General features: G+C 35.4%; 1 protein-coding gene and 1 pseudogene across 1 annotated transcript in view; one reads left to right on the top strand and one right to left on the bottom strand.

The window, feature by feature from the left end:
- LOC107519012 (protoheme IX farnesyltransferase, mitochondrial) overlaps window positions 1–18,041 on the top strand; it is a 114,556-nt gene that overhangs the window by 22,217 nt on the left and 74,298 nt on the right. The window contains exon 4 of the mRNA XM_016161213.2: window positions 7,913–8,037. Within this exon, the coding sequence (XP_016016699.1) occupies window positions 7,913–8,037 (125 nt within the window). The remainder of the gene's footprint in view (window positions 1–7,912; window positions 8,038–18,041) is intronic.
- On the bottom strand, window positions 6,974–7,092 carry LOC118604718 (annotated as a pseudogene).

Raw genomic sequence — 18,041 nt, 5'->3', positions numbered from 1 at the left:
TTTGGGGCCAGTGCTAAAAAAAGAGTGAGGCATTAAAAGACAGATAAAAGCAGGATGCAGATGACCAGTTTTTTATATATAATTCTTATAGTTATTTTTAATTGATTATCTCAGAAAAGAAATAAAGTGCCTCCATTATGTTTATGCTCAGAGACTTATAGTTCTCAAAGTATGGAACCTTTTTTAAAAAAATTCATTCTTGATGAAGCTGCTTTTACAAAAAATGACTTGCGTTTTGGAGAAGACAAAACCATTCAAGTGGTTCATTGCTGCTCTGGAAAGTGTACTGTGATTTTAGAACTAGGGAACTGGCTAAACTTGCACTTTGAGTCCTGAAAAGCCTCAGCTTACGTGTGGCAAGTAGAGCCTCCTTTGATGCAGAAGTGGTAGAATGTGCAGCAAGGCTGCTTCTTCCCACCCTCCACATGTGGCTCCCTCCTCTATGACTCACTGCCAATTCCCCTTGAAACGTGTGGTATAAGAAACATTATCATGGGTTGTATGCAGGCATACAATGTTGTTAAAACTTCACTGGCCTAGTTTTTAATTTTGTAATCAGCTAGGTGATTGTGTGTGTGTGTCTTCCCTTCAATTAGTTGAATTTTCTTCTTCTGAAAATATTTGAAGTACTTATTAAAGAATATCTGTAAAGCACAGAGCCAACCATTGGGCATGAACTATGTGACTCTTGATTACATCCTACATTGAGTTCACTATAACTGATAATGAATGTAGATCTCCATATATAAAATCAGATGTTAGTACCTACCATTGCTTTTCTTGCTCTTTATTTTAGAGTAGGGTTTTCCAAAGTTGTTTAGTCATGTATTATAGCAGTAAAAAAAATTTTAAGTGCACATAGGTATATTTATAGTTATACTTTATACATAAATGTTTTACATAACAAAAATGTATAATTATTTATAAATAAAATTCATGTACTATTGCGCACCAAGGTATTATATTCATGTTAAGATATGCAAAATGTTAGCTTTTAAAGAAAGAATTAAAAAGTCAAATATAAGTGAAAATCTTCACATTTCCTTCTCATATCTCTGAGGTATCCATAACCTGTTTCAAAGTGCTGTGTTTCTGAGATTTCAATAAAGGTAAAAGCACTGTGGCATTGTAAAGTGCTTCACAGATACAAGTTTTGTTTTTATCATTGTCATTTTTAGCCCACATGTATTAAAGAACTGCTTTCCAGTCATTCCCCTAGAGTGACAAAGAAGTAACTTAGTTTATAAGACAGAGATGTTTGGGACTCTTATGTAGTGTTTTGTTTCTTGAAGTTTCTTTAGGCACTGCTTTTAAGGGTAAACTTAGTGGCCAGAAAATATGTCATCTAGAATTCTGGGAACCACATTTTAATAATCACCACTTACTATTTGCTAGGCACTGTGCTAAGTACTTTTGTTATAGTGAAAAACTAGTATTTCTCTAAAAGGTTTCACTTAGCATGGGCAGGAGTGTGGAAGTCAAGAGATACTTAGCTTGGAGAAGCAGAGACTGTCGTATTATTGCATTTGCATGATTTAAGGGTTGTGCTAAAAGAGAAAGTTAATTCACTGTTACTTGAGAAGACAGAAATTATATCTGTAGGCAGATATTTCAAGAAATTTATTTTGACTTGGTTTGAGGGAGAACTGTCTAACAGCTGGAGCTCTTTTATACAGAAAGGGTTGCCCAGGGAGAAATAACTTCCTGTCACATGATTCAGTGATAGCATCCATCTGAAATGTTGTGGAAAGGATTCTTAAATCAGGACAGACATTAGACTAGTTGACTCTAAGTTCCCTTTGACCTTTTAAGATTTTATTATTCTTTGAATTACTGAATTATGCTTAGCTCCTACACTGTGATCACTTATATTTATCTGTAATGAAGGCCAGTGTTCCCACCTTCAAAAACATTTATCTACACCTCTGTTGGCACTGTTGCCATCCTTCTAGGCCTGCCTCCCTTCCCTCCTAGTGTACTGCAGTGGCATTTATGTTGTTTCTTGAGTACATTTTCCTCATCTCCAATCAGTCTGCCCTCTGTGGTGTTGATAGACTAGTCTTTTTTAAATTCCACCCTTGTGACACTATGTATGAGTTTTCTCTTACAAGTTACTGCAAACAGAGCAGTTTAAAATAACACAGAGTATTATTTCACAGTTTCCGTATAGGTCAGAAATCCAGACATGGCCTGGCTGGATCCCCTGCTTAAGGTCTCGCCAGCCTAAAATCAGTGTATTGATCAAGGCTCTGGTTCTCTGGGTCTCAGGGTCCTCTTCCAGGCTAAGTGGTTTTTAGCAACATTTATTTCTGTGCCTCTCTGGGACTGAGGTCGTAGTTTTCCTTCCACCTGTCAGCTGTGGAGCACTCTGCTCCTGGAGGCTGCCCATAGTTCTTTGCCACGTAGCCCTCATCAGCAGTTCACATCAAGGATGTTTGCTTTCTTCCAGGCCAGTTGGGGTATGCCTAATTGTTACTATTTCAATATATATATTATATTAGAGAGCATATGTAAGAACTTCACCCTGGAGAAAACAGGCAGATGAGAGACCATATTTTTTTAATCCTGTTAATGATGAGATCTGGAAGAAGGTAGCCCTGGCCAGTCTTAGGTCAGGCTTATAGTTAAGAGATTGACTGGTGAGGCTGAAGTTGTGCAAAGCTTGGGCCCATTAGTCAGGACCACTTTTATCATTAAGTATCATCACAGGCTGCTGTTGAATCTTTGTGTAGAATGCTTGCAGTTCACTGGCTGGATACTCACCTAGGAGTGGGGATGGGGATGGAGTGGGAAGATTACTCTTCTTCGAGTCTCCAAAGTCAACCCTGGGTCTGCAGAACAGTGCCTCTGAGCCTCTATTGTATGGGTCATGCTTCATTGGCAGCATTGATTTTATGTTTATTTGTAAAGAGACAGAATATGAGATTACCAAATAAAATATAATTTCAAGTGTTATTAATGAAAGAATATATTACATTCACTTTTAATGAGATCCTGTTGCAAAATGATTCCATGTAATGAATCCTAGGAAATCAATGAAAAGTTTAATTACAGTTGTGGCAGTGCTGTATGAGAACATTGCTTTGGTCAATTTTACTTGTACAATTTATCAATCCTCTGCCTTTCTCTTTCTTTAAATTAATTGCTTTGTAAAGTAAGTATAAATACATTCTTTATTAGCTTTTAATCTTTTTTAGAAATGCGTTGCAAATTTCCTCTGCTATAATAATAGCCCCTATCATTTTTAATGTATACTACTATTCACAATTTGTACATTTTAAAATTAGACAGTATTTCTAGTTTGTAAATTTAGTCATTATTATGTTGTATTAAAGCGAAGTCCTTTTCCTGTTGTCATTTTTTATGCTAACCACTTTCTGTCTCTTTTCAACTAATTGGTTGACCCCATTAGTCAAAAATTTGGTGTGCTTTCTGTATTGTTCATCATTCATTAGGCTCTCAGGTGGATGAAAAGAAAAACAAGGTACTTTCTCCTCTGAGTTAACAGTTTTGCTTTCATGTAACTACATGCCCTTTTTGATTTTAAACAGTGAATTTTCCTTTTGCAGCGTTTTTATTTTGACAGTCTGATGATTATGATGCTATCTTGTCCACTGTGGTAGTAATTGATTTTTCTTGTTTATAAACCACAATACAAAATGTCGATCTGGATATTCAGAGATATCTAAAGTAGTTCCTTATTTTGGTGACTCTAGCTGTTGGTAATTAAATATTGAGAAAGGATTTTCCATGCTCTTTTAACCACCAAAGTTGTTTTTAAGCAGTCTACTTTTGATATAAGGTTCAGGGCCTTAAAATAGTCAGGAATTATATTGACTAATTTACTCTATGGTTGGAAGCAATTTATTCACTTCGTTTTGAGAGGGAAAACTCTGCAGTCTCTTTTCCCTCGAATTCTCCCACTGACACCGTTAACCTTCTTAGGTAGTAGTATTCTGTTACAACTGAGAAGTAGCTTGGATGTTAGGGACTTTTCTTCCAGTCCAAGCTAGTCGCTACACATAGGGCAACATACGAGGAGTCACCTAGCCCTTCTAGAGAGCCTCTGAGTGGTACAAAACAACATGATTCATTGTAGAACACCAGCCAGTCCATGAGACTCTGATTTATGACGTGATATCTATAAAAAATGAAAAAAACTACTCAGAGAATGGTGCTATTTGAGTATACTAGGCGGATTTTTGTTTGCCCTAAAAATGGTACTTTTCTCGATGGTCAGTAAATGTGTGCACATATGGCTAAATAGACTATTATGAGAGGCTGTTCTTTTCCTGTCCGACATGGGTAAAATGTCCTTTTATTGCTCGTGAAACTACTGTTTTCAAAGCTTGGAATCACTGTGGCATTTCCTTTGGGACATATGTCGTTAGAGAATTAGAGAGCTAAAAGTTTCTTTCAGAATGTTTCCTTTTAAACAAATGTTCAGGCTTGGATTTCTGCCTTGGGTCCATGTTTTTTTTTGTTTGTTTTGTTTTTTGGTTTTTTTGTTTATGTTTGTTTGTTTGCTGCTGTGGTACTTATATGACACTGTTGTGTTCTGACTTGTAGTACTATATGTGGGCCAGGGCAGGCTGGGCCTTCAAAGAAGAGGAAGGGAGAAGGGACTGTGCGTGCTTTCTAGCTTAAGCCAGCCTGCTTTTCTCCTGAATGTGTGTGTTTCTGTGATTTCTGATCAGTCTTCTATTTGCCTTTAGCTGCTAATATTCTGCTTGTTTTTTGTAATCTTTATCCAACCCCGTATTCTCATTATTGGACCTTACTCTTCAACTACTTAAACCTGTACCTCCTATCCTCTTTTCTGGAGGCAAATCTTCCCCTAGGAGATTCGGATGAACACCGTATTTGGGACTACAGAATTAAAGAAAGAACCCCTTCGCCAAAATACATGCTCTCTAAAAACTTCATGTTTAGGTTAACACTTAAACTTTTGAAATAAAAGAAATACAGAAATATTGAGAAGCCTGTGCCTGGCCTAGGTATAAAGGACAGGGCTTGTCCATAAGGTACAACTCTATAAAGAGTTTCTATATGTTGCTAGTGAAACCAGATTGAAGGGCACGCCAACCAATTTGTGGCCATTTGGAGGAATAATCAGTTTTTCTAGCATTTACTTGTGATGTCAGTGGTGGTACCTTCCAGTCCTGCTTCCTGTGGCCCCTCACAGGTTTGACATCCATGATACCTCATCCTCCTGATTCTTGTCTCCAAATATTCTTTGTCTGTGTCTTTCATTATTTCCTTTTCCTCCAACTGTAAAATTCTGATTTTTTTTATACACTCCTTTTCCATTGTATTTGCTGTTCATTGTTGATCTCATTCATTCCCTCAGGCCTAGCCATCGTCAGCAGGCAAGTGACTCCAGAGCTTTGTGCCTCTCTCCTATACCTCCAGTCTCTTCTTGGGCTCCAGCTTCATGTTTTGTTGACTTTCTGTACATTTCTACCTGAATGTCCCGTGGTTCCTCAGATATAGCACATTTTCCTGAGACTAGACAGCTAGTTACCTTTTCCTCCAATTTCCTTATTTCTGTCAATGTTATCATGCTTCTCCATATCACCCAGGTGCAGCCCTTTTACCTTTTATTCTTTTTTGTCACTATTTTGTTTCATCTTCCTACCTTTCATACTTACCAAGTCCTAACAGTTTTCCCATCAAAATATCCCTTATACCTGGGTCCGACTTTTACTACCCTTACAGTGGATTAATGGTATAGCCCCTTAAATTGTTTCTCTTCATAACTCTCTGCCTGTGGTGAATCATGTTTCTCATTGCTACCAGGCTAAACTTGCAGTTATAGATCACTTCCTTGCATTAGACTGTCAGTGACTCTCTACCAACCAAATAAAATGCAAACTCCTCAACTTGATATTCTGCAATCTGCTAGCCACCACCCTTCCTCTACTTCCTCCAATAAATGCTACCCTATACCTGGCATAGAGGTAATCCTGAAAACATAACAATGAAACAGGGCTCCCGCCATTAGGGAACTTATATTTCAGTAAGGAGCCATAGCATGATAAATATGAAGGATAATAGAGGCTGATGTGAGCAAGGGAGTAACTGAGGAGGGCCTACTACACATGAAACGATCAGGGACGTTCTCCCTAAGAAGTAATATATAAGATGAGATCTGAAGAAGAGAAAAAAGCTAGCCATGGAAAGAGGGAAAGGAAACAAAAGTACAAGGATCCTGAGGCAAGAAGGAGCTTGGAATGCTTAAAAAACAGAAGGCCTTGTGATGGGTTTCCAGTGAGTGAACTAGAGAGAGGTACTGGGGCACTTATATGGCAGGGGAAAGAGTTTGCATTTTATTCCAGGTATAGTAATGAGAGATTTTTAAGCAAAGTGATATGATCTGTTTAAATTTTTAAAATGTCATTTCAGGAGAGGAGTAAGGTGAAAGCAAGAAGACCAGTTAGGAATGAGTCCCCTGCAATTATCCAGGCAAGATAATAGCTTGGACTAGATAACATGTTTCTCAACTTCAGTACTATTGATATATTAGGTCAGAAAAGTCTTTGTTTTGGGAGGCTGTCCTATGTACCATAGAATGTTTAGAAGCATCCCTGGCTTCTACCCACTAGAGGATAGCAGTATCCACCTCTTCCATTTGTGACAACCAGGCATTGCCACATGTCTCCTGGTGGCAGAACAACCCCTGATTGTGAACTATTGGACGAGTTTGGGACAACAAAGATGGTTTAAAATGCATTGTGGAGGAAGGACAGACAGTACTTTGCAATAGATGGGATGTAGAGAAGGGTAAGAAAGGAGACACTCAAAAATGCTTCCTAGATGTTTGGTTTGAAAATCTAGGCAGAAGTCATGATACTTTAGACTCTTGACATTGGTCTTTCTTGCCCCTGTTCCTGTTCTTGGAATTACCCAGCCACCTATAATGTTGCTCACCCCTCTATTCTTTTTTTTTCCTTATTTTATTTTATTTTTTTTACTCCTACAGCATCCGGTCTTCCTAGGTGGTCTCCCATCCAAGAACTAACCAGGCCTGACCCTGCTTAGCTTCTGAGATCAGACGGGATCAGGCTTGTTCGGGGTGGCATGGCCGTAGACTTGCACCCCACTATTCTCCTTCTTTCCTACATCCTCTCCTGAAAGTCTAACTTAAATGCCATCTTTTTGAAAGCTTCCTTGATGAGCCCACCAATGGTGATCATTTTTTCAATATTATAGCCATGTATCAGTACCACTCTTAGACGTTTTCTGGCCTGTCAGCTTCTATAGAGCCCTCAGGAAAGAAGTACCAGGGCCTAAAGAAAAGGAGCAGTCATGGTGGATGCTTGATTTGCATAGTGTTGCTTCTGTACCTTGCCTCTTCTTTTTGTTCCTGTTGATGGCTATAGGATTATCGTCTCCCTCTAGTAATCCTCTAATCACCTTGTGGCCCGTGGGACCATCATCTTTTATGGAGAATCCCTCTACTCAGTTTGCTTGGAGCTTGCCATAGAATTAGGACCATTATTATTTGCTGCCTTATGTTTTATAGTTATTAATGTATGTTTTTCATCCCCCTGTCAAATTTCCTGAGAGCAGGAATGAGACCTTATGTACCTTTATTCCATACAATGCATGATACCCAGCATAGTTCCAATTGTGAATTAGATATTCAGTAAATGTTTGTTGAATGAATAAGTGAATGATTGAATCCGAAAGAACTATTTTTTCTTTTTCTCTTGAGTATAATGGAATTAAAGGAAAATGAGCATTTTTCTATAATGAACACATATTTAAAAAAAATATTAATGAAAGATTAGCCTGTCGTTTGTGTTATTAATATAATCAACTGGTTTATATGGAAGATGGGTTGTTTTTGGCATTTACAGTCTGGAATCTGTGTTAGTAACAAGACATCTGCTTTGTTTCTGTATTACAGCTCTAGTTGTTGGTACTACTTCAGCTGGATTTGCATTGGCTCCAGGGTCTTTTGACTGGTCCTGTTTCCTGCTTACCCTTGCTGGAACAGGCCTTGCATCCTGTGCTGCCAACTCCATCAATCAGGTCAGTTTGCCACCTTTCAGCTAGATTATGGCATTACTTTTTCCTAGATTGTGTATGATCACATTTTTTAAAAAACTTTCAAAATCATATATATGCACAAAGAAGCACTGTGAACTTGTAACACCCTATACATTATAGAGGTCTCCGGGTTACATAACCAATTTGTCTTTTCTTTCGAGGTGAATAGTTTTCAAATATGTTCAAGTGAGAGAGCAATAGTGTATCTGCTTCAGATGACCAGGACACCTTCAGTTTGGAAGTATTTTAGAGCCATCACATTTTCTACTCTTACTCATTTCAGATACATTCCCCTGAGCTTATTATTATATGCTCTTCTTTGGTCGGATTTCTTTGCATTTCAGATCACTGCTATACAAAACAAAATATTTTAAACAAGTATATCTAGCTTTAAAAAAAAAATAGTAATTCACTCTTTAATAAACTTGGTATATGGAATCAGAATATATCAAAAAACTAATTAGTTTGTTATTTTTAATACATCTTTTCTCCCCTATTGTTTTAAACATCAAAATAATTCTCTAACATAGTTTTTTCCCCTGCCTGGTCATTGTGGTGTGCCCCAACGTTGTGGCTTTAACATAAGATACTATAGTGAAAAAGTCTTGGCTAAAACTTGGGGAAAATTGTTTGTATCACCAGAACACCCAAGAGGAACTGGCATAGTTTTAAAACAGGAATTCAAGTTACCAGCAGAAAAACAGCTTGGCTGAGTGGGTATATCAGTTGGTAGTCCACAAAATAAGGGAATTTTAGTTTGATAATACCTAAAGTCACTTTATTTTTTACAATGTATTACCAGCTACTTGGAGAAGTATCAATCTATTTCAAATAAGGTTTATTTTTTGTTATTATTTTTAATATCAAAACAGTCTTTTAGTGAGGTTCAAATAACCCTCCTACTTTACCAAAAGTATTATCCACTCCAATAACCCACGGCGCCATCTCTTCCAAGTTGCTCCTTCCTTTTGCTACCCTCCCACATTTCTTGGCTAAGAGAATAATTTTGGTTTTACAATGAACATGTTTTTAATGAAAATTTGAATGAAAAGCAGTATAAGCAAAATAGATTCAGATGGCTATTTTGGGTCTATTTTTCAAAAAAAAAATAAAATTATTACCTTTACTTGGTTACAAATTTAGGTCATAAGATTCAGCCAGGAATTCATTCTAATTTTCAGACTCTTTTTAAATTGAAGAGCTGTATTTACCCTTGAGTACTGACTACTGTCTCCTGTTTAAATTATATCTATTTAAATAAAAGATGTAAAAGAAAAGTGGGGGAGTTCTAGAAAAACAAAACAATAACAGCAACAAACTTATAAGCATGAAATGGTTCAGCATTAATTCTAAAATATTATAAAAAATAATACAGAGCCACCTCGAATTAAAACTGCTACCCCCACCCTCACCCCGTGCCCTAAAAATGATGGTTCAAGAATTTATCATGGAGAAAAAATCATGTCAGTTGTAGCATGAAGGTACCTGGAATAAAAAAATAGAATGATTTAGAGTTTATAAAACATTTAGACAAAATTTGTGGAAACTGAGCATAGACCAAGGCTTTAGAAACTTTTAAAGGACTGTGAGTTTAGATGGCCATTTTATTTTGTAGTCTGTAGGAAGCTTATTTGCTATAGGGGGTGAGTTAGGATCTGTTGATTTTAAAACTACTCCTGGGGAAAGCCACAGACTACATGATGGGATTCTTTCTGGTACTGACAAATTTCAACGTCTGCCTCTTCTGTTAATAATTCCTGCTTAGGTTGGTTTTCCAGCCCTGTTCTGCATCTCAGTTACACACTTCCTTTAGAATGCTTTCACATTCCTCCCCCACAAGTCACTCATCCCCCACACGCCTCTTCAGTGGTGGGAGTGGCCCTTAGTTCCTGCTTGTTGGGCACATGAATAATTGCTTCACCTTCTCATATTCATCATATTGCTTCCTTCTACTTGTCTGGGGCTCTAATTCCATTTGGAAGCATCACAGTGCTTTAAAAATCTTAATGATTCTCATCATTGTACAATTCCGTTGTTATGATATTGATCAGCTTCCCAAATTATAATATTTTATAAATAACATGTTGGAAATATTTGGGTTCTAATGTTGGAGTGAAGTCACATAGAATTAAATTAATGTGATGCTATTTTCATTAGTGCTTTTAATTAGTATAAGCAGAACAAAGAGCACTAGGCAACAAGCGTTTAACTGAGTTTTTGAATAGCAGATAAAGAAATAGTCTTGGTGAAAAGGAATAGCTTACTGCTTTTTTTTAGAGAGCTGGTGTTCAACTTAAAAGAATTGTATAGGTGGTTGGTATGTTTGAAAGTTCTTTGGCTTCTAATAGAGCTCTGTGGGAAAAAAAAATTCCTACTGTCCATGTTTATAAAAGGATTCAAATAACAGTTCATATTTTTTTAATACTTTCTTTTAGCTGTTATTAATTTAGTTCTGAGTGGTTCTTCTTTTTACCCTACTTCTATGATCTCTCTGTGAAAGTATGAAAAATAAAGCTTTGGAAAACTATTCTTACATTTGTTTTAAGGGGAGAAAATGAAATTCAGCTTCTGATTTATGAAGTAGTGACTAGTGCATAAAGAGGTGTATGTAAGAAACCAGTAACATTAAAATGTAGAAAGGAATTACATACATGTTTTTTAAAATATACACACGCTTCATTTGAAATCATAGTGTGGCTTTAAAGCTAGTATACCTTCAGAAGATGAAAGCAATCTATGAAATGTTTTTAATTTAGCAAATGAAAGATAAAATATTATAGATGGCTTTAACTGATCAGATCTTGAGAAATAAGTAGCTAAAAGTAAAAAGCTGAATAGATTCAAGTAGAATGAATTAAGAAATTGAAAAAGATAATTATCATAATTATTTTAAGCATTTAAAATAATAGATGCTATAATAAGCTGTATTGGGGATTATTTTACTTATGTAACATATATATGAATTTTTTAATAGAGATTAAGAATATATGTCAATAAATACATTTCTGTGGGATAAATTTTAATTGAGACATACTATTCCATTTGATGGATGTGCCAACAACTTTCTCAACCAATTCTCTATTTTTATAACTTTTTGCTTCTACTAGTGACATTGCACCAATCTCTAATGATTTTTAAAAAACAAAATACTGGAAGTGAAATTCCTGAGAGGAAGGCTACCAGCCAAAGTATATATGAAGCTGGTTTAACTTTGGAATGTATGATCTTAACAAAATAATTAATTTCTAACATTCATACAGTGCTTTAGAGTTTATAAAACATATTTACATAAATTATTTAAACCTTAAGGCCTTGTGAAGTAGATGGCATTTCTATTTCTATTATTTGTAAATCATTTAGTTTTGCTGTTGAATTATTCTTTTTGAAAGGAACATTTAAAAAATTTGTTATGCAAATAAGTTTTTCATTGCAGATCAATGAGTAAATACAGATAAAGCAAAATAACAATAACAGCTTTTATTTTCTTTTTCCGTATGCCAGATAGTGTTGTTGTGTGTTAGAGCTACAGCAGAGAATGAAATTCCTCGCCCTCATAGCACTTACATTCCACCACCCAACGATCCACTTGTTTACATTTCGATTTATATTATTATAGACTTTTTTTTGCACATACACACACATCTTCACATATGTATTAATTTCTCACATAAATAATTTATATTATATATAGTTGTATTTTTTTCATATATGTAGTATATCATGAACATTCTTCCATGTCAGTATTTGCTATAACATCATTTTTAAGAGTTGTTTATAGATTCACCATGATTTGTTTAACCAGTTTCTCCTTATTTGACATCTTAGAGATTTCCGATCTTTTGCTCAAAATAACTAATGCTAAGCTGAAATTCCTATAGCTAAATCGTTGAACATTTCCTTAATTATTTCTTTCAATAGATTCCCAAAATTGTGTGGTTGTGTTAGAATATGTGTAGTTTTCAAATAAAAAATTGTAGTTAAAAAGATATGATTTTTTTTCTTCCCAGGCTGCCTTTTATTTGTTTGTTTGTTCATTTGTTCGTTTTAAATCAACTTATACTTCCATTTGGCAGTATGTGAAACTCATCACCAACATTGTGTATTTGAAAATCTACACCAGGTTTATAGGTGACATTAGATATGTCCTTTTCAATCAAGTTGTTTTGATTACTGAGGAGGTAATTTTTTGTTTTGGGAAAATTTTTAATGTTTATTGGTCATTTGTGTTTGGCAGTAAATTTTGTCCATTTTGCTATCGAGTGTTCGCCTTTGTCCAGAGTTCTTGTTGTATGTAGATTGGATTATTAACTCTTCGTAATGTAAGGTTGGAATATTTTCAACAGTTTGGGGGCGGGGGGTTGAAGTGCAGATATTTCATATGTTTAAGCACCCAAACCTTTTAATTTTTAATACAGAGTTTCTCAACCTCCACACTCCTTAACAGTTTGGGCTGGGTAACCTTTTTGTGGGAGGCGGTCTTGTGCATTGTGGGGTTTTTCCCAGCATCTCTTCTCTTTACCCAGTGGATACTATTAGTAACACTCCCCCTAAATTGTGACAAGTGAAAAGGTCTTCAGACATTGCCAAGTGTTCCCTGGGGACCAAAATCATCTCAGGTCGAGAACCACTGATTTAATAATTTTTACTTTTGATTTCACTCTGAGAACTATACCCAAGATCTTAGCTGCAATTTCTACCTCAGGCAATCTCTAATTTACATTTTTTTCAGCATAACTACCCATTGATAGCTGGAGGGATCATATGTCCTGGTTTATGCTTGTGTTCTTGGTATAATTATTAATGTAATGCCTCTTTTTATTCTCAAGTGTTCAATTTTGGAGAAGAAATTATATGGTCACTTTGTTCACAGCCCACGTATGCATTCAATGTTTCACTGTAAAAGAGATGTGGTAAAAGTATCTTTGTGTCAGATGTTTGGATTTGGGCTCTGACTTTTTTATTCACAGGTGTACTGATTGGACAAGTATGGGTTTCCTCACTGCAGCCCAGATAACTTAGCTTGCATCATTTTTACCATCTCTGTAGCTACATGTAGGATCTACTGTCGTCTCTAATTGTGGTGTTGGGTGCCTGTGCATGCACACACAGGAATATGACCTTAAAGAACATTTTAATCCATTATTACTTTGCTATCAGTAAATTGTTCAAGAACGTTGATGAGGGTCTCTTTAATTTTCACAATATCTTTGACAGATAGTCTTTTGATTACTACAGTTATCGCTGATTTCCAAGGCAGCTGGCTTTATAGGTGGGCAGCCTGATCATTAGAAATGTCTTCTTCATGTTGAGCCAACGTCTGCCTCCTTATAACTCCAACCTGTTAGTCATAGTTCTACTCTCTCACAAAGCTCAGTATTCCCACTTCCGTTCGACAATACTTCCAATGTATCACTTTCTAATTATGGTTAATAGGCAGTTGTGGTATTGCAATATAATTATTCACTGGTATGTCTTCCCTAGAGAACTCTTAACTCCTTGAGACCAATAATCATGACTTACTTATCATGTACATCACCTCTTTCCATAAGCATATAGCAGGCCAGTAGAGTGAAATTTTAAAGGAAGTTAGGTTGGGAATAAAGGAGTGTGTGGGGGAAAAACAGGGAAAGTAACAAGAAGTGTTAATAATAATAATAATTGCAGCTAACACTATTTCACATTTGCTGTGTGCTAAGTAATGTTCCAAGCATTTTACGTATATTAGCTCATTTGCTTAATTAAGTCTAGGTTCATGGGATTTCAGAAAATGACTTTTTTGAAAGATCAAATAAATGAGTTTATAATAGACTTATCTCTAAGAAGAGCCATTAATGTTCTTAGAGATTTTATTTTGGAGAAAATTATAAGAGAGGCATAAAACATAAGTAGAATTTCAGATTTGAGAGGCAGGTTATAATTAGAAAAGTAAAGCTGATAAGGGTATGTTATCTTTAGAATCTAGTGTAACTGTGAATGTCGAAGAATTTTTATGAAAGGAAATGAGAGATCAAGAGGAGCATATAAAATAGGGTCAAGAAGAGACTTTTTTTTATGTGATACTAACAATACTTGAGAGACTTCTCATGGCTGAAATAAGTTAAAAAAGAAGAGCTTTGGATAAAGAGAGCCGAATTATAGAGTGGGTAGAGCAAAAGAAAATTCATAGCCTTTTAAACTCTGAAAGGAGAAATAGGTAAAGATTTTTCTGTTTGCCCAGTGAGTATGAGATTAATATCTAATGCATCTTTCTCCATTTTCCCTTTCTCTGATGTTTCTTTTGTTTTGACTATGCAGTCTGCCTTGAGCAATAAGAATTGACTTTCATCTTCCAGGTTGAACAAAAGTGGTTATTAAACTTGGTGTTGTATTCTAGAAGAATAAGACTGATGTTAGCAAAAACCAGTGGTGTGATTTATTGAACATCATATGAGTAAGTAAAATCAATATGAGAAATATATTTTTCTTCTGAGTGTAGTGATTTGTTTGACTTTGATGTTTTAACTGGTGGGCAACTGGCACTCATTCAGCAGCCTCTGCAGTCCATAACTTGTGGCTTATTCAGATGATTCAGATTAGCTACTGCGCTAGATCAAATTTACATAGTCTTCAAATAGCATGTAGGAAAGAGTCTCTAAATATGTTTTTTATAATAGGAAAATGATGAGCGTTACTGAACGTCAAACATAAAACGCATTTTAAATGCAGAGCCTCTTTACTGAATTTATATAACCGTAAATAGTTTCTAAATTACATTTGATTCCACTCTCCAGAATGATCCATCTAAGCAGAATGAGTTTGGCATTGGTATTCATAAGCAAAATAACTCTAGGTAAAGTTTGGCCAGCAAATGCAGAGATGTTGATAATTCGAACATATATTTGTAGATAGTATTTTATCATTTACATGCACATTAACCGGTCATTATTTTGTTTACGTCTTCTGATAATTCTGTTAGGTGGCATTATTCCAGTGCTGTAGAAGAATAAAATGAAGCTTAGTGATGTCACTCATCACACATAAGAAAATGGCCAAGTTGGAAGCAGAACCTGTGGGCTCCCACTTCACTTCTTTTTCCTCTCAACTGAAATGTCCTAGTCCAGTTATCATCTTGGAATAGAACTATTCCCTCCCATTAAGGTGTATCTTTCTACACCAAGTTAACTGCTGACATCCTTGCTACGAAGTACTAAGGTTAAAGTACCAGAGTGGGCATAGTAATGTATGTATCTCTAATGAAACTGGGAGGAGTTAATGCACTTATGCCTTCAACAAACTAATTAATAACAATTAATGTTAGTTATTACTATTGTTATTGATATAAAAGTTTGGGCTGGTTGGGGCCCATATTCTCTATGCCTTCAGAATCTGATTTTCTTCTAGTTTTCCCCAGTTAGGGTCTTAATACAGAGATTGGGAAGGGAAAATGTGTTTATTTTCCTTGAGTTTTACTTACAAACTATAATATCTGGGTATTTATGAATTAATGTAAACATATATTTATTTCAGGAGTGTATATAACTGAATTCTTCATATTTGAATATATGATGATGACTTAGGTTCAGCAGACATTATTAATTCTCTACCATTTCATAGACATTGCTGAATAGTTTAGTCATTTCTGGTAAATCTTAAGAAATATTGGTGAAAAGGTTGGTAAATTTAAAAAGCAGATATTTACTTGAGATGTAATGGGAATGATTCCGGTTTAGATTTTTGGAGTTAGGATTCTTGGCTTGTGTCTCTGGCTAGCATGTTGTAATTAAACTTGATTTTGGAGACTTGGAGATTTGCTTCTTTCCTAGATGTTTCCCTGTCATTCCAGCCTCGGAGTAGTCAAGCTGAGGTTCTTTCTAAACTATGTTTTTTTTTTTTTTTTTTTTCCATTTTCAGTTATGTTTTGCCTGGTAGTTCGTTCTTCTGAATCCCATTAGCTCATTTGTTATCTGTGCTAAATCACAGATTCTCCTCCCTGTTTTCTAGGTTAAGTGGACTCTTGGTTGACTGACGAGTGATGATACTGATGTAAAAATGAACTGTGTAGCTGATCCCCAGAAGATTGTATGTTTCCTTATTTTGTATTCACCTTCTTTGCCTTAATGGAAAACTGCTTTTAAGGTTTAGTACATGAAAAAGTTTTGATGCTTGATGTTATTTATACTTTAAACTCATGATTATGAATTCCATCATGAGTTTCCAGACACTTGATAAGAATTAGGATTTTGGGGTGGGGGGGTTGGACGGTAGGACAGATTTGTTATACTTATGCTTCTCTAATCCAGACCAACTTTTGAAAATTCTTTTGTTATTTCTGCCTAGTAATGGAACTCCAGCCTGCTTTAAACAAGCTATTAGACCTTTAAAATTTATGTATGATTAAACAAATCCTGAAATTCACATTTTCATGACCACCCAGTCATATCTGATTGATTTTCTCAGAAGTTTTAGAAAATATTGTTTGGTAAAAAGGGGAAATTACTTACCTGTATGATTAATCTTAAGGAAAATTTCACTCTGGCATTTCCTTCAGATCCTATGCCAGATTTCTCCCAAAAGCAATGATCACAGGGGAACAAAGAAATTCTAAAGGAATTGAATGATGGAATTTAGAGATATGATGAAACAAAGGAGAAAATTTGTTGGTTAGTAAGATTTATGTATACTTGTAATCTAGAGTGTCCTTATAACCTTAAAATATACTATGTAAACTTAAAATACTAAGATAATATGCAGTTTTAGCTTTTATTCCAACTAAGGTTTCTTTAGTGCTAGAAAATACTTACCTGCTAGTTTATAAGGGGAAAAAAACTACTACTACTAAAATAAAAATCTGATATAATATCCTAATGTTTTCATTAATGTTAGTAAAATTATCATTATTCTGATATTGCTTTTAGCAAAATATGGTTGATGATCTAGAAAATGCCATTGCTTATATTTCAGTCATTAGGTGAACTAAACAAGAAGGATTAAACAGTGCTATGTATAATTTCCTTAAACAGCTAGCCAAAGATATGTGGATAAAGATCCCTTCCCTAAAGTTACTGATGTCATTTCCTAATTTAAAATAATGGGGATTAAATATAACATCTAACTTTAAGAATACAAAAATATCTTAAGACCAAATTCCCAGTTTATATAAAAATATTCAGGGATTTGTAAATTAGGATATTGGTAAAGACACTATTTACTGAGCATGGATTCCCTCCATGATTAGTTTTTTTTAAATAAGTGTGTAGTTAACCTTGAACATAAATATGTGGACAGTCCCCTAATTCAAAATCTAACCCGCTTTCTCACAAGAAGAGAAGTCGTTTTTAAGTCTTTCAATAGATAAATATTCAGTCATTTCAAATACTTCTGGCTTAACTTAGATTATATCAAAACTCTGATCCCTCTCATAAGGGCTCAGTGAACATTCAGGCTTTAAGACTTTGCTATAATTTCTTTGAAAGACAGGAAGATGTGACTGAACTAGTTCTCACTTACACAGAATTTGGTTTATTCTGCTGAGTCCAGTTTAAAATTATTGAGGTCAGGGGAGGCCGTTGCAATCCTCTTGACATTCCCAGGCCCATTGGAAAGTAATTCTGATTTTCCTAGGACCAGAAAGCCAGGCGTCAATAAGTAGTAGTGCTATGTCATGGTCTTTTTTTGAAAGTTATTTTCAGAAAGGATCTTTACACAGTTATTGATTACTCTTTTGCTAGTGATAAAAGATTGGTCTCTGCTCTGAAGCAGTTCCCACCAGTCTGGTAGAGGAAGACAGATGTGTTAATAAATAAATAAAATAAAACAATAAATTGTGTTTTTATTGGTGTGGAATATAGGATGTGCCTTGGCTGTCCAAAGGAAGATGGTCATTTCTACCTGGGGAAGTCAGGAAAACTTTATAGAGAAGTGACCAGAGTATTAGAAGGTTAGATTGGTGTTTAGCAGGTAGATGTGTGTGAGAGATGAACTTTCCAGGCAGAGAGCATATCATGAAT

Source organism: Rousettus aegyptiacus, unplaced genomic scaffold (genome assembly GCF_014176215.1).
Source record: "Rousettus aegyptiacus isolate mRouAeg1 unplaced genomic scaffold, mRouAeg1.p scaffold_m13_p_6, whole genome shotgun sequence".
NCBI classification, from domain to species: Eukaryota; Metazoa; Chordata; class Mammalia; order Chiroptera; family Pteropodidae; genus Rousettus; species Rousettus aegyptiacus.
Note: the sequence above shows the minus strand (reverse complement) of the source record. Positions and strands in the feature narration are given on the sequence as shown.